A 23,594-nucleotide genomic window follows, 5' to 3' on the forward strand; every position below is an offset into this window, starting at 1 on the left:
TTTCGAAGTTGGTTTTGCGTCATCTAGCGGTAATGCAATTTTCTTTCAAAAATCGAAAAAAATTCAAATCAATTTCCGCAAGCCGTTTCTCATCCGGTATGGCTGATATTTCACAGAAGTGAATTTTTCAGCTAAATCTAACTACCGGTACATTATTCACTTTAATATTCCAAAAAAAGTATAAAATCGACCTGCCCTAATAGTTATCCCCACTTGCTGCTGACAAGTCAAAGAACATCTATGTCTTGTGATGTTGCCGATTTGCGTCACATTTTTGTGTTTTTTTATAGTGATAATTGCTCTTCGCTATTTCTGTTGCGTTACTTGGTGTGGTGTAGCACGTGTCATCACACACCACCATCTCTCTTGATAACAGCGCAGTGTGACTTTGCGGATTGCCTGGCTTGACTTATACTTGTTTTCTTTCGTGTTGATTCATTCTTTATTTTCAGTTAACAACAGTGTAGCAGTGCAATCGGAAACTTAAAGACTTGTTTAGTTTGTCATTTAATATTCCGTTAACATTCTTTACAGCTTGTTTTCAATTGCATGATAATCATGTTTTAAGTTTATTGCAGTAAAAAGCCTACTTCACAGAAATGAGTTCGTTCGTTACATATGATACAATGTAGGTCATGTCAATTTATTAAACGTAAGAATCTTAATTTAAGTAAGAATCTGAAAGACGGCAGACATCTTCCTCGTCCTAAAGACCTTTCAGTTGATCCTAACTCCGCTGATGTCCCTACCATTTTTTAATTTTGGTTTCAGGCTGTCACTGACGACCAGCGCTACACCACATTTGGTTTGCGTTAATTTAATGTAACGAAATGTTGGTCCGCAAAAAATCTGTATCTTTTAGTAAAGATAATTTAGATAATTTACTAAAAGATAATTTTGAGGGTGCACAAGACCCCTCAAATTATGCATCCCCCAAAAAATGCAAAATTTGGATATCTCGAAAACCGCTAGAGCTAGAGATGTGCTTTTGAAAACAAGGTTTTCTATCTGCTTTCTGAACATTAAATATGCCTATCTTGAGTAGAAAAGCAGTTATTTTGAAAAAACTACTTTTTAGGGGTTTTGCGTGTAAGATTCTTTAAAGTAAACACTGTTTAAAGTGACTAGAAATCCAGCGACCTGGGCAGCAGATACACAATGTTCATAATCTTTAACAACCTGTAAGTACTGTTTTTATGTCCCTAAGTCTAGCTGAGTTTCGAGCTAATGTAAAACTTCATGAAATTCATGTAAAACTTAAAGCTGAGTTCCGAGCTAATGTTCCTCTGGTTGTCCACTGGGATGGAAAGCTTCTCAGAGACTTGACAATCAAACAGCATGTCGACCGCTTGCCGATTATTGTAACTGGTAATGGGGTTTCTCAGCTGCTGCAAGTAGCAAAATTGCCAAAAGGAACAGGATCAAAACAAGCAAAAGCTGTTGTAGAAGCTCTCAATGAATGGGACCTAAAAGAATTAGTGATTGCATTATCATTTGACACTACTGCTTCCAACACAGGGCGAAAGCTTGACTCATGTGTCCTCATTGAACAAGAGCTTCAAAAAGACCAATTGTGTCTAGCATGCCGCCATCATATTCATGAGCTACTAGTACAAACAGCTTTTACCACAATCATGGGAAGCACTTTTTCACCAGATGTTCTAGTATTTAAAAGATTTCAAACACGCTGGGAGTTTATAGACAAGGTTCACCACAATAGCTGAAAACAAAGAAATAGCTGATACAGTCTTCGATGTGGATCTATAATAGCTTGGGCTGAAAAACCTTTGAAGGAAAGAAAAGATTACGTGATGATAACAGAGAATTTATAGAACTCTCATTAATTTTTATGGGAGCTATTCCTTCGAGGGGTGTTCATTTTATGACTCCTGGCCCAATGCATAAATTTCGAAGATTTTGTACTCATTAAAAGTTTGGATGTTTTATGACCAGTTTAAACTTACAGAAAGAGAAAGGAGTGGGCTCTTGCAGATGTGTATTTTTGCTACAAAATTGTACCTTAAGGCATGGATAGAATCTCCTGCTGCAGCCCCGAATAACATATTAACATAAGCATAACATATAACATAAGCATATTCCAGCATTAACACTGCAGTGTCGAATGCTGTATTATCCACGTTTTCCTCCCACCTGTGGTATATGTCTGAAGAACTAGCTGCCCTTGCCTTTTTTGATCGTTCTGTATCGGCCTAAACCAAAAGACTCCTGGTTAAAGCAATACAAGAGCGGGAAGAAACTGAGGATGCCCCTTAACGACTGACAATCAATTCTGCAATGACTGATCGACTGGAGTTGTCTGACTAGGTCATTAAGGGGTCATTGTCACTGTTCAAAAAACTGGACATATCAACTGAGTTTATGGAACAGGATCCAGAAACCTGGGCAATCTGTGATGCTTACTGTGAGGCATCAAAGGTAGTACACACTCTAACTGTCACAGATGACCACACTGAGCGAGGTGTAGCTCTCATAGAGGAATATAACCGCATCCTCACTCACAATGAAGAACAGGTTAGTAGGCTATCTGATGTAGGTGGTTGCAGACCTTCGGAAACGATTTCCAAACTGCAATAAAGCCACTTTAGCTGACAAGCATTTGTTGGAAAACACATAACAATGCGGACAGAAAAACTATGTGATTTTTATGCCAAAGCAATGCGAAAAGCTAGTTAATTTTGCGGTCAGTGATATTCTGATCAAGCCCAATAATTTGTCATGATGCTAAGCTTATGCTTTGTATAGTTTATTGCGCATTGTTTTCCTATTTTTGATTACAAGAAGTGCTTTTGTAGCCTTTTTCAAAAACAAATTACCGAATCTCAGAATTTAAGTGCATTTTCTCGTAAGGACCACCTTACCTGACCCTGTTATTTGTGTAAGAACCACCCTATTACCCTACAACACATGTTTGCAATGTTCTATTTGTTTACTTGTAACATCACAATTTAACAGGTTAGAAAGATAAATTGTACAATTGTGTTTTTTGGTCTACACCATTGTTTAACTAAGCATGTTACACGCAAAACCCCTAAAAAGTAGTTTTTTCAAAATAACTGCTTTTCTACTTAAGATAGGCATATTCAATGTTCAGAAAGCAGATAGAAAACCTTGTCTTCTGCATCTTTAGACACCAAAATCACATCTCTAGCTCAAGCGGTTTTCGAGATATCCAAATTTTGCATTTTTTGGGGGATGCATAACTTGAGGGGTCTTGTGCACCCTCTAATTTATCTTCAAATTTAAAAAATTTTTGCAAGACCTCATTTTTTGTAAGGACGAAACTTTTTAAGGGTTAGGAGCAGTAAATTTCAAAAAAATGATTTTTAACCTTCGTCCGGCTGCATGGGTACAATTGTATCCATTCCAATTTTAAAATACGACAGTCTTTTTTCTAGAAACCCGAGAGACCTGAAACTTCCTGACATCTCTACATTTCTGTGTTAGATTATGCAGACTAAATGTCGGCAAAAAATCTTTACACGTTACCGAGATTTAGGGTCGAGTTGTTTTTACACCCTTAACAGGCGGTATGGGTACAATTGTACCCTTGCACATTGTGTATCTAAATAATGCCAGTATACATAACACAAAGACAATTTTTTGAATGTTGAATGAAACAGAGTACAGAAATGATTTATTTGACACAGAAATATGAAAGAAAACTTAGTCGAGATGGGTTTAGCCAGTGTCACAAGTAATACACTTTGTTTTTGTTATGGAGTGTTCGTCGCACACAGGCTGAACGCAAGCCACGCAGCCTTTCCTGGTTTTACGTCGTTTTCGTTTCTGATCTCTGCAGACATAGCAACTGCCAACAATCGGTGTAGCTCCTCGATTTCCATGGGGTTCTTTGGGGTTAGCTTCTGCCCCTTCTGGCGGTGTCGCAATGGGCCGTCCTAGAACCATTTCCACTGCAGCTCGAAGGAAGCGGTTTCTCATCATCATGCGGTTGGTAGTGCGAGCTTCCACTGAAGGCATACATAGCTGTTTCGCAAGATCTTTCAGGAACTTTCTCCGTTGGTCCTTTTTCCTAAACACTGGCTTGTGTTCCCTGTAGATGATAAACGACGCTAAGCCAGTGACGTCGATCATGTTATAGAAAAACGCCAAAGGCCAACGCAGTGTCCGTCGTTTTACTGTGTATTCACCCAGCATTTTGTCCATTGCGTCCACCCCCCCTTTGGTTTTATTATAGTACGTGATGATCTCTGGTTTGCTTGATTGTGTTGCTTCAACTTCTCCGGTCATGTGCATGGATGATAGAAGCACAACTGATCTGTTTTTCTCTGGCACATATGAACAGACTGTTGCATCTCGATGGTAGGCGAAATTGGTCGAGTGAAGTGCTCTTTCCTTGCCAGGCTGCATGTTGCTTGGCAAAAACCTCTTGTTTTTTCTGACTGTTCCAACTAAAGTCATGTCCCAGGTGTTCAATACTTTAGCTAGCTGCATACCTGTGAAGAAATTATCGGTGGTGACATTTCTTCCAGAGCCTTTATACAAACAGACCAGGTCCAAAACTGTTCGCTCACCAACATTTGTTTGTCGGGGACCATCTATTGGTTTTCCAGTATAAAGCTGACCATGCAGCGGGTAGGCGTTTGATGCATCACAAGCCCAGAAAACCTTGATGCCATATTTAGCTGGTTTAGATGGTATATACTGTGTGAATTTGGTATGTCCTCGAAATGGAAAGAATTGTTCATCTATCGTGATACATTCATGTGGCTTGTAGGCTCTCTCCAAATTTTTATTCAGCATTAGCCACAGATCTCGTATTGGTGCAGCTTTATCTGTTTGCACACGCTCTGCACGTGTATTATCGTTGTCAAATCTGATAAATCTGAGCATCAACTTGAAGCGGTCACGAGACATAGCTGCACGTATAAGAGGCAAAGCATCTACTTTCCACATATCTTCCAGATTCTCTTTGTTATTCCTGTGTACACCAGCAGCAATAAGGATGCCAATAAATGCACTGAGCTCAACTTCAGTAAAGGGCTCGAATGTTCTTAGTGGTGGCCGTTCAGAAGCATTACGAAATCTTTCTGCGAGATTGTTGTTGAAAGCTTCATAAACTCTTCTAGCCTTTCGATTTGTTTCTCTTAGTATGATGTCACACATCTCTGGACTCATGATGGATTTGAACAGCTCTTTTTCTGTAAATAGATTGCTGGTTGCTGCAGGCCCACCTCTTTGTCGTAGGATGTTACGAGATCTTGTTTGGGCAGTTGGCAGCGGATCTCTATGCCATTCGGTTACATCCTTAGCAATCCAAATGCTATCAACATGTTGAGACATGGCAGGGACATCTTCAACACTCTCGTCTGAGTCGTATTCTTCTTCCTGTTCTATCACCATTTCTTCTTCAATGTCGGACGCTTCTTCAATGCCATCATCTGCTTCTGGTATGTAGTTTTCATCGTCAGATGCAACATATGCGCCTTCCTCATATTCAGAATCAGATTCTTCAATCATACGCCTAATTTCATCGGCCGTATATCTGAAAGGCAGCAAAAAAGTAAATAAATGTGTATAATGTTTCTTTGTGAAATACCGGTACTACAAAAGTAGGCTATAAGCTGGACACAAAATGATACTGACCTCAATCGTCGTGTTCTTCGATTATCGTAAATGCTAGATTCAGCATCACCATCACTCATGATTTCTTCACCAACCTTCCAAAACTTATAGCCTACAGTACAACCAATTTTCAATCTACAGTTTACACCTAACCAATTCCGGCAGAAAATTTACCAATTCCTACTAGTCCTACTCAAATATAATCAAAAACTCTAATACTGCACGTGCCTTGTCTTATCTAAGGCAAGAGACGAAGGGAGAGGAAACGAAGTGGAACGACTGGGATGACGATAGCTGATCGCAGGGGCAGAAAGGATGATAAAAATAAAAGGGGAATGGAGAGAGAACTGGTGCAGCAACACGTGCTATACTTCCCTAGAGCACAGTATTTAAACGCTCTGACCAATAAATACGGCATACCGTACAAAAAATATAACTAACTTGGAAATTTCAATGGAAAATGTACGTGGGTACAATTGTACCCATGCCGCCTGTTAGCGGTGTAAAAATATGCAGTCTGACAAAGGTTAAGGACCACCCTAATCCGCAGCAAGCGCTTTTTTTACATGTTTAGTATCGGCCAAATTTTGCCGATACCGATACTCAAAAAGTGGCCGATATCACCGATACCGATATATCGGTACATCTCTACCTAATTTTAAACAAAACTGCATTAAAAGAGCGAGTTTTGCCAATACCAAACATTCAAATATCTCAGTCAGGAATTAGCAACAAGAAAACATAGAGACTTAGCTTTATTTCCGAAAAATGCCGAAGAAAACATTATCTTATCCTTTTGCTATGCCACCGGACGGTACCATTTTACAGGAATATTCATACCCACATTTTTGTTGAAGATGCTATCAGAATGCACCAAATTCAAAGTAATTTTTCAAAAATTTTCTGCGGGAGCCCCCCCCAAAACCCCGTTGCTGGGTGTCGTTTTTACGGAATACGCCGTCAAACCCTCCCCTTTCAAAATTCCTGGCTACGCCACTGCTCGTAAATCAACTTTACAATTATTGTAACGGTTGTTTGATCAGAGATATTAAAATTAAAAACAAAACTGCCTTAACTAAATTTTTATTCTTTTAATTAAAAATTTGCACCCATGAATGTGGAAAATGAAAAGAACGAAGAGTTTAATGCACTCATATTTTTAACATTAAGCAATGACATATGATGTTGTTTAAAGAGAATTTCTGAGCTCAAAAATAGGGAGGGGCCTCAGAAATGGAATAGCCTAGGGCCTCTCATGGTCTAAATCCGGCCCTGTATACAATACATCATACCGTACATAGTGGGCTACATATGGTATGTACTGTATAATACAAGTTACAAGATGTAGTGAATATCGATGTTAGTGGAGGTGGCCAGTACTTGCAATATACGGTACTGTTTTTTTGTTGTGATGGTCAGAAATAAAAACAAACTGAACTGAAAAATGCCTCTATGAGCAAGTGCAATATACAATTATTCTGACAAATCAGATCTTCTGACTTCATGTCAATATGGTTTCAGAAGTGCCATTCTTCTTCAATGGCTGTCTCACATATTTATTATGATAAATTTATTTCATCTCTAGAGCAAGAAAAAACATAAGTTGTTCTATTTGAATAAGAAATATCTAGCTATTCTGGAGTAGGTGTTGACTTAATTTTATTTTAACTGTGAATCATTTTCAATTGTAAAATTTTTGGCTTGAAAGAGAAATACTTGAAAAAGAAAAGTGAGACCTTTATGTGCCATTGGAAATTACTGATGGAGATGGGAAGATCAAAGTTTTCTGTTGGTGAACGTGTCTTGTGTTTTGAACCAGATCAATCGAAAGCAAGAGTTTTGTATGACGCCAAGGTAACACACAGTACAATTTCCGCTTGGCATTTTTACTTGAATATATATAGGCTAGTTGATCTTGTGTATCCGTCAATCCCTACAATTTCGCTAAAAATGGATGACATTTTTATTTTCTCAAGTATTGTATAAGTTGACTAGTTTCATTACATGCTTTGAGTTTTTAAATTGTTTTCGTGTTTTGTACGATTACTTCAACCTTTACCTCGGCAATTGGGATCCAAATTCAAAGACTGTAGTTTAAATCACAGTAAATATACTTGTACAAAATCGGCAATTGCTGACTTAATTTCACAATCGTAATTTTACGTTGGCAATGATTTTCCCGCAGTAAAAATATGTTAATTTCAAAGATTGTCGACTTGTAGACTAAATCTTGACCCTGAGTTTTTCGGGTGAAAATCTAGGGATGGTAGAAGTAATGGATTGCTCAGTGCTCACTCAAAAGTAAGGTGGACAACTGGAGGGTCATAATGTTATAACAAAATTTGATGCAACTACAACTTGAGGTCTACTGCCATATGTCGCATACTCAGGTGCAGTTTATATGACCTGCCCACATGTGTACAAAGTGTATCGCCAAAATAAATGTAGGAAATATGTGATATCGTGTTTATATAATAGTATTCAAGTCATGATAATGCAGGGGTAGACTTCATGCAACACCGGTAACGGTAGGTAGCCTCATACTGCTGCACTAAGGTTTTGCAGATTTTCCAGCACTCAAAATTTTAACCAAATATAGCAATTCATTTGATGAGAATGAATTTACCTAAAAGCAAAGAAAACATTGTGAAGTTTTGCTAATTTTTGAACTTAGTGATACTCCAGCTGTCTATTTCGCAAGAAAAATCGGTAAAGTGAGTCGTCCCGGTATTCCACTGTCCCTATGAAAATCACTTGCGAAAATCTCAACCTATATATACTTGAGTATTTACAGTGGCACGTTACGCACTTTTGCATTGGCTATAGTTAGTATGGATATTGTTTCGGCTCTGATCTTTTGGCCCTGGATAGCCTACTTCTTAAATTATTGCTGCTTTTTCTGGTAGTGCAGATAAACAGATTAGGCCTACTGCAATTCGAGTTTTTGCTCGAAGTCAATAAGGGACGAAAAATCTCTTGCACGTGAGCTCAGATTTGGGAGATAACACTGTATTACTAAGCTGCGCCCTTTTGGGGCAAATTTTTAATTTCAATTGGGGGGATATCTAAATATCTGTGTATGCCTGAAAAATGAAGACATGCAAAAAAAAAAAATTTTCCGTCAATGTTTAGACCCTGCTGTCGGCCCCGGAACATTTGCAGGTTACAGGAGTTTTGAAATCCTCATAAAATCTTAATCTTTTGTGCTAGGTAGGGCATGTTGGTATTCATTTCTATTGTTTTTGGATAATTAATCCATTTATTAAGTTTACAGACAAATTTAGACATGTTTTACAATTTTAATTTTTGCAACGATGACAAATTTTCTTGCATTTTATGTAAATTTTTGTGGTTTCTGAGGGTTATGATAGTAGCAAGTTAGATTTACTGGTTCTGGTACATTCTGAAGCAATATAAATAGACTCATTAGTTAAACATTTTAACAGAAACAATGGCTAAGGAAGTCCAGATGAAAAAATAGTATTATAATTCTTATTTATGTAACAAATTACATCACAGGCATGTAAGTGTGTATGATGTTTCTCCACCCATTAACTTGATTCCGATTTTACCTTCCAGGATACTACGAAATATACCTACCTGACTCATTCTTTTGAATGTATTGTAATTGCTGAGTGTAAGAATGGCATAACAATCTTCAATAAAGAATGATCCTTTAGAAATAGAAAAGTATGAGTCACTGCAAACATCCAAACTTCCGCTTCATTTGAATGTACTCATATATTTTCTCTATCTCCGTACATTTCAATTTATAAATTCCACAACATCTAGTCAACTGCACAATTAACTCTACGAAGACATCATCAACATATATTCATCTGCATCTATAGCAGCCACAAAGTGCAAGAAGACCATCATAGACCAAGTAAAAGAGCTTGTAACCAATGAAACCAAAAGAAAGACTGAACAAAAACAAGAATAACCAGTAGATTCTTAGGTTCAATAATTTTTTTTTAGGAAGTCTTAACTTTAAAATTTGTATTCTACAGGAAAATGTGTTGCTGAAGGTGTCGTGGATCATCTCATCTCAATGAAAATTAACATATCTAACATATGTGTTATTTGAGGAGATGGTAGCCTACACACTCTAATACTAGCTGGAAGGATGGTTTAATGGCCCATATCGAAAGAAGTATAGGAAGACCTTGTCAGCATGTAGTTCGCTTACTTCACCACTGCGAGTTATCACTTCGCAAACTTTTTGAACACATTGATGGATCAACTTCAGGGTCAAACAGTTTTAATGGCCCAATCGGAAAAATGCTTGCCAAAAATGTATGAGAAATGGAGCCACTACTATTTGAACCACTAAATAATATATACACCAAAATATCCTGAAATTTCGGTTCAAGTTGAGCAGAATCTCTCAAATGATGCAAAGCACCTGCATAAGCTGGGTAAGGCGACCAATAGTGGAAATCTTCCAGAAAGTTTAATCAAGAAAAAGATTGGCCCACTGTGTCACTCGCGTTGGTTAACTCTAACTTATTGAACCCAAGAATCTGCTGGTTATTCTTGTTTTTGTTCAGTCTTTCTTTTGGTTTCAAGCTCTTTTACTTGGTCTATGATGGCATTCTTGCAATTTGTGGCTGCTATAGATGCAGATGAATACATATTGATGATGTCTTTGTAGAGTTCATTGTGCAGTTGACTAGATGTTGTGGAATTCATAAATTGAAATGTACGGAGATAGAGAAAATGTCTGAGCACATTCAAATGAAGCGGAAGTTTGGATGTTTTCAGTGACTCATACTTTTCTATTTCTAAAGGATCATCCTTTATTGAAGATTGTTATGCCATTCTTACACTCAGCTATTACAATACATTCAAAAGAATGAGTCAGGTAGGTATATTTCGTAGTATCCTGGAAGGTATAATCGGAATCAAGTTAATGGGTGGAGAAACAGCATACATACTTACATGCCTGTGATGTAATTTGTTACATAAATAAGAATTATAACACTATTTTTTCATCTGGACTTCCTTAGCCATTGTTTTTGCTAAAATGTTTAACTAATGAGTCTATTTATATTGCTTCAGAATGTACCAGAACCAGTAAATCTAACTTGCTACTATCATAACCCTCAGAAACCACAAAAATTTACATAAAATGCAAGAAAATTTGTCATCGTTGCAAAAATTAAAATTGTAAAACATGTCTAAATTTGTCTGTAAACTTAATAAATGGATTAATTATCCAAAAACAATAGAAATGAATACCAACATGCCCTACCTAGCACAAAAGATTAAGATTTTATAAAGATTTCAAAATTCCGGTAACCTGCAAATGTTCCGGGGCCGACAGCAGGGTCTAAACATTGACGAAAAAAATTTTTTTTTTGCATGCCTTCATTTTTCAGGCATACACAGATATTTAGATATCCCCCCAATTGAAATTAAAAATTTGCCCCAAAAGGGCGCAGCTTACTGTATTACAAAAGAATATTGCGTATCCATTATTCAAAACTGAGATATGAATAGTTAAATATCTAATTCCATATTTAATTTTGGGCACTGATTCTGAATTTTAACTCATTTTTATGACTCGTCCACACTAGTGCTACTTAAACTTTTTGATGCAGCATACTGGTAAAGGTATTATTGTCATTCGGCATACCGGTCACACGTTTCAAATGAAAAGCTGACACTAACAAAGCCAATCTTGGTTTTACCAGTCTAAGATGAACAAATTTACAGTTTTTCATAACTGCATCTGGTTTCGTTTCTAGCACTACTTGTTATGTTCATCTGATGAAAGTAAAAGCAACAACAAACAGGTTGATTTATTGCTTCACTGACGTTTCGCGCACCATGACAATGCGCGTCCTCAGAGCGAATAACTTACAAAATAAAATTTATAAAGTTATATACTGCAGTGCAGTTGAAAGCAAGAAAAACAGAAAAACGCATTATTTTAAAGATTGGCCAAAGATGTGTGAGTAGTTACTTTCCACATAAAATTACGTAAAAAATTTCCAACATTAAACATAAAAACAGAGAGAGACTGTTCACCAGGCATTTCATTAGTAAACATAAATTTAAAGCAGTGGAGACCAACAGAAATTTGAGACAAAATTAAATTACAGGTGAAGTGGGTTAATTTAAAGAATTTAAACTAATTTTAAATGTTCAATGAAGCATTTATTCTGTTCTGAAGTGTTTGACATCATGGTACTGAATGTACTGAATCTAATTCTTGCTTTGCACTGAGCAATGGAATGGTTAGGGTAATAATGTACTCAGTTGCGCAATGCGCATCTATACGGCTGCATTGACACGGTCTGCATTATAAAGCGCTGAGGTGCAACGCATTCTGCCATGGATACAGCACTATATAAAAACAAACATTATTACAGTAGACTCTGCTTAGCTCGATCACTTCTCTGGATCACTTCCGGCAGAGTGCTTTTGATCCAGTTAGCTGAAAAGATACAGTAGGCTACTGAATTAAAAAAACGATAAAAAAAAAACTAAAAAAAGTTTTATTTAGTCATCAAAGCACGCCAAGTTGTAAAACAAATTAAAATTAATCATCAAAACAGTATAATAATATTTATTTATACTGTATTAAAATACAGTATTATTTCTGCTGAATAAAACGCAATATGTAGTCGCCTGTTTCAACTCAGCTGTAATTACTTGGCTTGATGTTTTTTCCAACTTTGCCAACAGATTGTCATGATCTATGGAACCTCATCCCAGCAGACCCCACTTGAGAGCATTCAAAGCATTGCCGGTCTCTAACAGTTGGATTAGGTTCCTTATCTTTATCAGCGCATTGTTTCAGCGCGTGATCACTGCATGGCGTAGCCTAATCTTGTTTCAGTGCGTGATCAATGATCCGTGAGCCAGTTAAGCGGAGTCTACTGTATTATTATCATCATTATTTTTATAAAAACAAGTGGGTCACTGAAAATTTGTGATGACTGATGAGTCACCTCGTGACCCTCGGATCAGTGCAGCTTGCCAATCCAAGCTTGTTTTCGCCTTTATCACTTTAAAAGCATAAGACAGTGAGAAAATTATGCTGAGAAAGAAAAATAACAAGCCTACAAGAGAAAAGTACTTTTCTTGTAGGTTTGAAAAGGGCTGTATGGTTAGCTGAAAACGTTTGCTTATTGTTTGTTTTTATAATGTTAAATATAGTGTTGTTGCTGAGTTATTTCTGTTTATGATACAATAAATTACTTAATAAATTATTTTCAAACTAATCACGTACCGGCACCGGTACATGTACCACAGTTTGAGGAGCTCTGGTCTGCACTACAAGCCTGAAAAGCCCATTGGCCAGGATTGTCCAGCATCCACTGACAAAAATTGTCTAAACTTGCAAATTTGATCCAGGGATATCTAGAGAAGGGGATATGAAGGCTCGCAGCGATTGCCTTATTCTCATGACACTACCAGGGCGGTAACTTGTAGTGCTTTAAACAATGTGGTTCTTTCTAAAATCGTAGAAAGTTTTGTAGTGCAGCTGGTACAATGAGCTACAGAAGACAGTTAGCAAATGTTACGTAGAGCATATTCAAAGAATACTTGTCTACAAAGACAGTTGAAAAGTTACCAGTAAGCTGTTTTTTTTTAAACAAAGCCTTTGCAGTAGGCTAGATGTAAAGCAAGTATATGAGTAGTTGAATTAACAAGCAACCATGAGCATGCTGTGAATATCCAGGCCTGATGCTAATAGCGCAATGCAAGTTATCATAACAAGATTTATTAAACTACTATCGGTGCCAATTGTCATTTTACGATAAACACAGATTATTTACAATAAACAAAAGCCCTTCTATTGTCAGACGTAATAAAAGCCTTCGTATCCCCTTCTTTAGATATCCCTGTTTGATCTTAAAAGTGTTTAAGCGCAAATTGTGTCTTGTCTAGTTTAGTCACATGGCATGTGAGCAACGCATTCTCAGGACTGCTTTCCATTTAGCGGCACCTAATGGATGGAATAGTTCTCCCGCAACAACACTTTAACAATCAGAAAACTTCACTCTATCAATCTCGGTAACAGGCCCTGCATCAAAAGCCTCTACAAGTACCGTATGCTAACCTAGAAAGAAACTGTCAAGGCTTTGTCAGTCCAAGGATAAAGGTTTAAAAACCATCCAACCAAACAGAAACTTCAAACCTGTATTCTCTGCGCTTAGGTTACACAATATACATCACAGTTAAAAAGGAGATGGAATGAAGACAAGAACGCCGGTACGATATTTAGGCCCTGGTCACCTACGACTTGCTGGTATGCCCCATGAGTGCAGACTTTGACCAGTTACTTCTGGTCGGCTATAATCGACTGGTAGATTAATTTTGTTACATCACAACAATTTCCATCCCCAACCAGACATGTAGGGCGTAGGCCTACCAGCAGGATAATAAGATCAATGATAATGCAAAAGTATTCATCGGGTACATCAAAGAACTGTGCTGTCACCTCTTATTTGTTATTGTGGTTGATGTTATGACTGAAGTGGTAAGGAAGGGCTTGCTGAGCGAAATTGTGTATGCAGATGGCCTGATCTTGACCAGTGATATTCTGGAGAGATTACAAAAAAGTTTGCGAAATAGAATAGAGCATTTGAGAGGGCAGGGCTAGGTTGGGCAAAGTTCAAGGAATGTAAGGAAATGTTATATAGGAAAAAGTTTTTGTTAAAAATGAAAAGGAAAGTCTATCGGAGTTGTGATAATCCATCTCTAAACGGCAATTATTTGCCTGTGGCTTGTCCTTCCTTTAGTACTGCTTTCTTTTCTAAAAACAATTGAGGGGTGGAACTGCAGCCTCAGTAGTCCAAACAGGCGATTGTTTTCCTGTGGCTTGTACTTCCTAAAAGGTTCGATTTCGGCATTTAATTAATTTGGGTTGTCAGGCTTGAGAATTCGGCCGCCGAGAAGAAGCTCTGGTAGATCATGCTTGTTCGCCAGAAAAATATAGGTGTTTAGATGCCAGTATTCATGTCTAATTGTCTATATGTTTTATATTGTGCAGATTCTTGACATTGATTTTGGAAAAGGTGGTAGGAAGGAGTTGGAATATAAAATTCATTTTCAGGTCCATTATTTATTTTTGTTCTACGTATTATAATTAATTCATTGATTATTACTTTATTGAAATCTGTTGTCTGAATTTTTCATTACAAATTTAAGATTGATTTCATTGGTTTGCATAATTTTTCATGCATAATGTTTTATTTTAAAGTTAGTGTTTGTCGGAATGGCCCGTTTCGGCAAGTCCGATTCGGCGAGTCCGATTCGGCGAGTTCCCTATTCGGCGATTTTTTGAATTTTTTTTAAATTTATGGAGTACCGTAGCCTAATTATTATTGCCGTTTTATGGTTAGGGGTTAGGGTTGAGGTTGGGAGTGGGGGTTAGGGTCTTATTTCAAAGTTTAGCGACGATAAAACGATGTAAAAGCGGCAATGATAATTAGGCTTCGGTACCCGATAATTTAAAAAAAAATTTCAAAAAATTGCCGAATAGTAGCAGACCCAGTGTTTGTAGGATGATTTGGACTGAATCTTGCACAAATGTTAGCAATCCAATACTGTTTTTTTTTCACTGAATTATTTCGGTCATTTGCCAGAATTCACTTGAAAATTTTTTGTCATTTTCAAATTAATTTGATTGTTTTTTTGCCATTTAAATAATTTGTACCGGTACTTACTGTTTAGTGTCTGCTAGTTTAAAGAACTAGCAGATTGTATAATGTATAGCCTATTAGGCTACTAAGCATTTCGTTTAGGACTTCAATGCGCAAGTTTTTAAATTTTAGGCTACTTATGAGGCAGCCTACTTTCAACTTGTAAATAGATTGGGCTAGGTTTTACTGGCAATTAAGAAAATAAAAAAAATATTTGGCAACCTTGCTACAAATAATTTAAAGAGAACATTGCACAGTGCCCAACATCAATTCTTAACGCGAAACTGTAATCTCACAAAAAGAATGTACAAATACATTAACCATAAACCTATTTTTGGTAAAATGATGGTCCGATTACGCAAGGTAGGCTAATAGTCCAATTAAGTAGAGATAACTGTACATAAAAATCAATTCAGATTTGAGACCAGTGAAAAAGGTCCGATTAAATGTGGTCCGATTTAGCAGTTCTCGACATCTGGGCGAAACCTTCTTGATGAATACTCCCCAGTCTTCGAAATTAGCCCCGGCAATCGGCAATTGCCGAGGTGCATTGATTCAACGCCAGTAGACGTCAAATTATTGTAAGCATTTACTCCTTATCGCGCTTCGCCTTCCATTATCTCGTCCAGTTGTATCAGAAACGATCTCGCTGCTTTCACAACATCAACAGACGTCGAATACATGTAAGTAATAGGTTAACGCGTTAACCTTTAGAGTGAGCTTTGTTAATTGCGGTTTGTGATAGATGTCTGGTTGCGTAACAACAACAGGTGCAATTTTATGCGCTGACAATACTCATGTGAACTATAAAAAAAGTTTGCAACCTTATAAATACTGGCTTAATTGTTACGCAATAAGTTATTCTTTCTTTACCTGCTCTCGGTTATAAAACAGAGGGGACAGAAGGAAAAGTTAGTGTAGTATTTTGCAAAATTTGTAAAGAATTTTATGATGGAAACAAATCGGAATTAGAAAAGCTACGGGGCGCAGTTAAAAAAGTAGTACAAAATTGGATAAATAGTAGCCTACTTCGGCAGTAAAGAAAAGTAATGCTTCCGATCATATGACATCGCGCGTTCATAAACGGGCAGTTTTGCGTCTTAAAGCGTCTTAAAAAATGAAGTCGTCGTCATTTCTTATTGGGCGTTGTTGTTACGCAGTACAACCGGTCGGGAAAATTAAATCGATTTGTGCTGACTCGAACGTTGAATCAACCCAAAATTAACATACTTCCCTCCCCGTGAGTTATTCAACATGAATTATCGTAACAGCGTGGGTATCGCGTTGCTCGCTTTATTGCTACTTTTGGTATTATTACATCACAACAAATCAAACAATGCGGTCTTGATAGACTACTCTATTATATTTTTCGCTTCTCATTTTACATGTTGTGGTAGCCTACAATTTTTTCGTAATAAACGTTCACAGCAATTGCCGAGGCAATTTCAACTGTTGCCATTTGGCAACGTTTTTGCCGAAGTAAAAATATGCTAATTTCGAAGACTGCTCCCTAACCGTTATTGAAACTTGTCAGTCGCAATACCGATATTGACGGTGCATTCTGTTGAAACATTTTTCAGTATAAGCGACAGGCAGCAGAATCAACCACTGCAAAGTTCTGATTCCATGTGACGTCAAGTCTTAAATGCAATGACTGTCAGTCACATTGTGTTCTGTAAACTGCTGATGCGCCTACGCAACGTCCAGAGCATTCACGTAACTAGTGTTCTCAGAGACATTATAAATCTTATGTGCGCCGCATGGCAGGATGTCACTGCGCAGACAATCCAAAAGTATTTTTTCCATGGATTAACTCCTGTTGTTTCGGATGAACCTTTTTTGGGATTTTCACCAGAAGAAGTCCCCCTAGCGTTGACACAAGAAGCGTATGCCGAGTTTGTTTGCGTAGATAACAATCTACAACTGACGGTAGTGCAAACAGATGAGAAACATAACATTGCAAATTAATTATTTTATGCGACAGTGCAAAAGACTTGAAAAAAAAGCCTTTGCAATTTCAAACAAAACAGTGAGTGTGAGCTGCGTTTTTCTGCATTATTATATCTCTGTTTTCGTAGGCCATACTCAAAATTACACAGCACATACGGAGCTAAAAATAACACGCTTGAATACGAAGTGTTCAGGTCATATTAAGTACGAACTGCAAAACTTTCTGTAAAGGAGCTGCAAAGCAACTACAAAAATTATATTGGTCACCACCGTTCCATCCAAGGGATCAGATATTTGGGTGTTTCTATCACTTAAACAAAGAACATGCTAAAGAATGGTGTCCCTGGGTCAATGCAGAGGTTCCGCTCAGATGCTGAATTTGTGTTGGCATGCAAAAGTGTCATAGCAATTGCATTTCTTCCAAGACCTCAAATTGTTGGGCCGTCGTCCACATGGTCTCGACCAGATGGGTTCGCCCAGATGTCGATTACCCCCGATTGGGGCTGACGTACCTCCTTTCATTCTTATTTCAAGTTCATGTTGCTTTTAGCTGATCTAAAATGCTATCAACATGTAATTTGCCAGCATATTTTTTTGGATGCTTTCAAAGTAAGATATCTGGTTATGCTTGGGTCGCAAAATTTTTTAAACTTTATTTTTTAGAAATTCTGGGCCGCTGCAAAATATGGTGGGAACCACTGAGCTACAACATCGTTTCTCTGAGAAACGTTGTCGTGTTTTATCTTAGAAAAGTTAGAACAAACAAACGTTTCACTAGCAAAACTCAACGTTGCAATACCTGGCCGCAGACATCTTTCATGGCGCACTAATACAGGGTCCACGTCTTTTAGGCACAGACAGTTAGGCGCCGGTCAAATAGGCGCGCACACTGTGGCGTCTGGATATTTAGGTGCGGAGCACTGTGGCGCCCTTTCACAGGGCTGCAATTTTTTCTTTCTTGTCAAATGACCAAAAATTCTGCGTTTGTTTGTCGAATGGTGGTATGACGTCACAAGAGTCAGATTATAAGCGTTTGGCCGCGAATTACTGCGTGATAGAGAATTTTTCTTTTGGCATCTCTTTAGTCTCGCTTAGTACCGTACGTTAAGGGTCTGCTACTATTCGGTGAGTCCGATTCGGTGAGAGCCTTTTTCGGTGAGAGCCCTATTCGGTGAGTTTTTTTTTTTAATTATTGCGCGCCGTAGCCTAATTATCATTGCCGTTATAGGGTTAGGGATAGGGGTTAGGGGATAGAGGTTAGGGGATATGGGTTGGGGGTTTTTGTGTTTTTTTTTTGAATTTTTGTTTGAAAATTATCGGGTACCGTAGCCTAATTAAAACCCCTAACCCCAAACCCCCTAACCCAAAAACCCCTAACCCAAACCCCCAAAAACCCCCAAACCCCCAAAACCGCAAACCCCAACCCCCAAAAACCCCCAAACCCAAAAAACCCCAACCCCAAAAACCCCCAACCCCAAAACCCCAACCCCCAAAAACCCCCAAACCCCAAAAACCCCCTATCCCTTAACCCCCAAACCCCCAAAAACCCCAAACCCCCAAAAAACCCCAACCCCCAAAAACCCCCAACCCCAAACCCCAAAAACCCCCAACCTCAAAAACCCCCAACCCCAAAAAACCCCAACCCCAAAAATCCCCAACCCCCTAACCCCAACCCCCAAAACCCCAAAACCCCCCAACCTCAAAAACCCCCAACCCCAAAAACCCCCAACCCCCTAACCCCAACCCCCAAAAACCCCCAAACCCCAACCCCAAAAACCCCCAACCCCAAAAACCCCCAACCTCAAAAACCCCCAACCCCAAAAAACCCCAACCCCAAAAACCCCCAACCCCCTAACCCCAAACACCCCAAAACCCCAACCCCCAAACCCCAAAAACCCCAACCCCAAAAACCCCCAACCTCAAAAACCCCCAACCCCAAAAATCCCCAACCCCCTAACCCCAAAAACCCCCAACCCCAAAAACCCTCAACCCCCTAACCCCAAAAACCCCCTATCCCCAACCCCCTATCCCCAACCCCCTAACCTCTATCCCCTAACCCTATAACGGCAATGATAATTAGGCTACGGCGCGCGATAATTTAAAAAAAAAATCTCACCGAATAGGGCTCTCACCGAAAAAGGCTCTCACCGAAAAAGGCTCTCACCGAATCGGACTCACCGAATCGGGCCATTCCGTACGTTAATGGTTATGCACGTACCCGCATGCAAACACACGGAATGGCCTGTTTCGGTGAGTCCGATTCGATGAGTCAGATCCCTTAACGGGGGATTTTTTCAATTTTTTTTTTAAATTATCGGGTACCGTAGCCCAATTATCATTGCCGTTTTAGGATTAGGGGTTAGAGGTTAGGAACTCACCGAATCGAACTCACCGAATCGGACTCATCGAATAGTAGCAGACCCGCAAACACAGTTAGGAGCGAAACATGCAAGTTACCAAGAAACACAGCGAAGATAAAGCAAAAAATGAACTGCAGATAAAAGAAAACGGAACAATACCACGATAATACAAAACAACGGCGTAATGCTACAGGCCTACAGCGTTTAAGGTGTGCCGAGATGGCAAACAAGCCTCTTCGTACAACATTGCAACAAACTACATGCAATCACGTAAAGTAAGACAAGAACAAATTAATTAATAACAGTGAAAAGGAAAGAATATTAGTAACAACACAAACATTAATGCCAGGGCATGCTTGCTGCTAGATCTTGATTTTGCTGCCTCTGTATGACTTTAGACAGGAGATTTCTGTTTTTTTTTTTTTTGAAGATAGAAATGCCAACCATTTGAGAACAGGCAGTCAAGTGCTTTTCGCAAAAATGGTTTCGCCAGTGAAATCGGTGGATCGCACATGCCAACGAATAGTTCATCTTGAATAGCTTCGTCAGACAGCGGCCTTAATCGCAAGTCTCAGAAACGGCAAACTCAGAAACGTTATCACTGTCCCGTCGAGAAAAGAATGTATCGATGCGTTGTTCTTTATGCACTTGAACGGGTTTATCTATAAAATTTTATTGTTGAAAAGTGAAAACGTAGTAAGTGCATTTTACTAAGCATGCTTTTGCTTACCACTATTAAATTAAACATGTTCAAAATTGAGAATGCTTTGCGACGTTAGGCTACTAAACGCTATTAGCCGGAAGTTTACCTGAATGATAAGTTCCAAAGTGACGTGGCAATGCTTCTCTCGATAGCTCCTTCGAACAGATCCCGCACTTCACTCGCTGTTTGCTGAACCTTAACACAAGCTTGTGCATAAATCCATCATTGTTAAATCTTTCAAAGAATGGCATCTCGCCTGGTGCGAGACAAATTTCCTGCAGATGTCCAGACTTCCTAGCCAGCAAACTTGTTTATACATGTCATGCATTGGGAATCAACGTCTGCAGACGTTGAATCAATGTAAAAACAACGGGTTTCGCTAGCTGGGTTGTGTGCTTTTATGAATGTGCAAAATCGCCCACTATGTAGGGGAAGACGGGGCAAAGCGGGACACTTTTCATAAAAACGTAATTTCAGCAACAGTGATGGTTGAATTTAGTTAATTTCTTTTTTAATCAAAAGCCATAGTTGGTCAGCATATTTGGTTCGAAGATCAAGCGGAATCTTTCTACTGTTATAGTACAAATCAAAAAAGAGTTTTTTTTTTAAATGTCCCGCTTTGCCCCAGTTGTGGGGCAAAGTGGGACATTTCATTTTTGCATGATTTGGTACTGTTTAGTCGCTTCTCTCAAAGACAACTTCTTGCTTTTTACATCTTCTATTGCATTCTTAATATTGGTAGCCTATCCGTCCATTTATCTATGTCAGTTTTTCTCTGATAGCGACGAACCAAATTGTCAGAATTAAATTGTGTAGGCCTACCGGTACAATACAAATGAATGCTGATAAATATTTTACAATCTTGAAGGTTAAAAGAGTCATAAACAAAAATTCAATCAACAGAAGAACCACAGATACAATCTAGACTTCTAGAGTCTCATGTTGCCCTAATGCGCTGTCCCACTTTGCCCCTAATACAGCTGTCCCACTTTGCCCCAAAGTATAGCCTTTAGAAAATAGTATCTCTTCTAAAGCCTGTAAAGTTTTAGGTAAAAGTTGCTTTTGTTACCAACAAATACTATCTAATGTCTAAGATAAAAACAAAGCTACCAACAAATTCGGTTATGGTAACGAATGTGGTAGCTACTTTTCCATATCTTTCTTATAACAATCCATGCCAAAACACATTTTACTTCCTCACGACACGCGTTGTGCTCTGCCAGTTGCCATTTTTCCACAGCAAATACAGTTTATAGTTGCCTGACTAGTGGTTCCGGTTAGAGGGAACCGAAGAATACAAAACGTGAGAAATCGCGATGTCCCGCTTTGCCCCGTGTCTCGCTTTGCCCCGTCTTCCCCTAATCACAGAAACTCTTTTAGTGGAAAGAAGTCGAGTTGCAACCGTGTTTATCTGTCTACTTATTCTTTATTCACATTGCAAAACATTTCTGCAATCTTGGAACAACAAGTGCATAAGTCAGACATAAATACAAACTTGCAAACACGTTGACAACTAAAAGTAGCCTACCTGTACTTCGGTTATTTTATCTATAAAAGAAACCGGTTGTGTCGAATAGCACGAAACGTGTGTGGCGAAATGTTTGATGGCAGGCGTTAGAACTTCGATCAAAGCATTTTCCCGCAGTGTTCAAAATGTTCTGGAAGAGAACTCCTTTCCATAAAAATAGCGGCTTTTTTCATCTGTATTTCTGAACATCTGGTCGGAAACTAGGCTGTTTTCTACATGTGAAAAACTTTCATAGCAAGTATCCAACAGTCATTTTACCAGAGCAATATTGGTAATTGGCTCAAACGGCGAAATACAAACTGGCATAGACGTTGACAACTCAACGTAGCCTAGGTTATTTCATCTATAAAAGAAACCCGTTGTGTCGAATAGCATGAAACGTGTGTTGCAAAAGGTTTGATGCCAGGCGTTGGAACTTCGATCAAAGCATTCTCCCGCAGTGTTTAAAATGGCGGCGCTGACGCCTTGGGAGTTTCTTGTGTGAAGCGTCGCTTTTAGACCTTGCTTTGAAGTACCTGGCGCAAGAATGTTTATGTAAGTCAGCACTTTTATGATTGTATCACGTGATGCCCCCCCTCCCCCGATTGTTCCTCGACCTGACGATGTTTAGTCCTCTCTCAATTTTTTTTTCGTTTTTTTTTTCCGTAAGGCACGGCGTTTGTCGAATAGTGATGGCGCGTGTCGAGTGACCTCGTCACCGAAAAAGGAAAAAATCGCAGCCCTGCCCGTTCATTTAGGTGCTATTCCTAGTAAAGTCTGCAGATTGTATCAGCTTAACTTTGGCAAAACCTAGACGAGGTTTTGACGGAAAACTAAGTTACTCTTCACTCAAGCCTACCACCCGCTTGAAGATAGGCTACGGTATATTTTTTACTGATGTATAGTGTAGTTATAACTAAAAGTGAACTCAGTCATGTTTGGAAACTTGAATAAATTTATTGATAAAGCTTTCGCCGACGCAAACCTGGACTAACAACTTTTTCTGTTCAATATAACATTTTGTGTGAAAAGCATTGCCGGTTTAAGCAGCTTTACTCATGGAAGCCATGACATATTTTTCTGTTCAAAATAACAGTTTGTATGAAAAGCATTGCCCTACCTACAATCTGCAGACTTTACTAGGAATAGCACCTAAATGAATGGACGCCACAGTGTTCCGCACCTAAATATCCTGACGCCACAGTGTGCGCGCCTATTTGACCGGCGCCTAACTGTCTGCGCCTACAAGACTTGCTCCCCTAATACATGTTTCAAAATAACACAAACCAAAAATACAGTACAGGAGAATACAAACATGTATGAATGACGAAACAAAAAGACACATTATGCTCTAATGCAGGGGTTCTTAACCAAGGGTACGTGTACCCCTTGGGAGTACGAAGCACCAAAGACTCAAAAGAAAAGATTTGAAAGCACAGAGGCCATTTGTAAAAAGTTAAACTTTTGAACAGTGTTACTTTCATGTTTGGGTTTATCACAAGCAATAAGACATTGGATCAACAATCAAAGATGTACTTGGTTGTTTATCGAATTCAGGTCGATAGCATTTGAAAGGGTTGACCAGTATGACTACTTGTTTAAAAGTTGATAATTTATCTCAGCATGTTGCATATACTATCGATTGACAGAATGGACCGATCAATCTTTACTAAGTGGTTGGAAGTTTCCAAGGAAACGCAGTATTGCATCACACTTAAAAGTACCACTGCAGTCAGCTAGTCACTTTTGGGAAGTTTACGCCTTGGGAAATGTTACTTTGTTTTGTGTTTGCGTTATCACATATAATAAGA

The 23,594-nt window shown here is 38.6% G+C and overlaps 1 protein-coding gene across 3 annotated transcripts in view; it reads left to right on the forward strand.

Annotated features, from left to right (window-relative positions):
- Positions 1-7,200: 7,200 nt before the first annotated feature.
- LOC145783189 (MSL complex subunit 3-like) overlaps positions 7,201-23,594 on the forward strand; it is a 56,678-nt gene continuing 40,284 nt past the window's right edge. For all 3 annotated transcript variants that reach the window (XM_082594987.1, XM_082594989.1, XM_082594988.1), the window contains exons 1-2: positions 7,201-7,458; positions 14,612-14,674. In XM_082594987.1, the coding sequence (XP_082451113.1) occupies positions 7,345-7,458; positions 14,612-14,674 (177 nt within the window). In that variant the 5' untranslated portion in view covers positions 7,201-7,344. The remainder of the gene's footprint in view (positions 7,459-14,611; positions 14,675-23,594) is intronic.

This window comes from Aplidium turbinatum, chromosome 14 (assembly GCF_918807975.1).
Source record: "Aplidium turbinatum chromosome 14, kaAplTurb1.1, whole genome shotgun sequence".
In the NCBI taxonomy this organism is placed as follows: domain Eukaryota; kingdom Metazoa; phylum Chordata; class Ascidiacea; order Aplousobranchia; family Polyclinidae; genus Aplidium; species Aplidium turbinatum.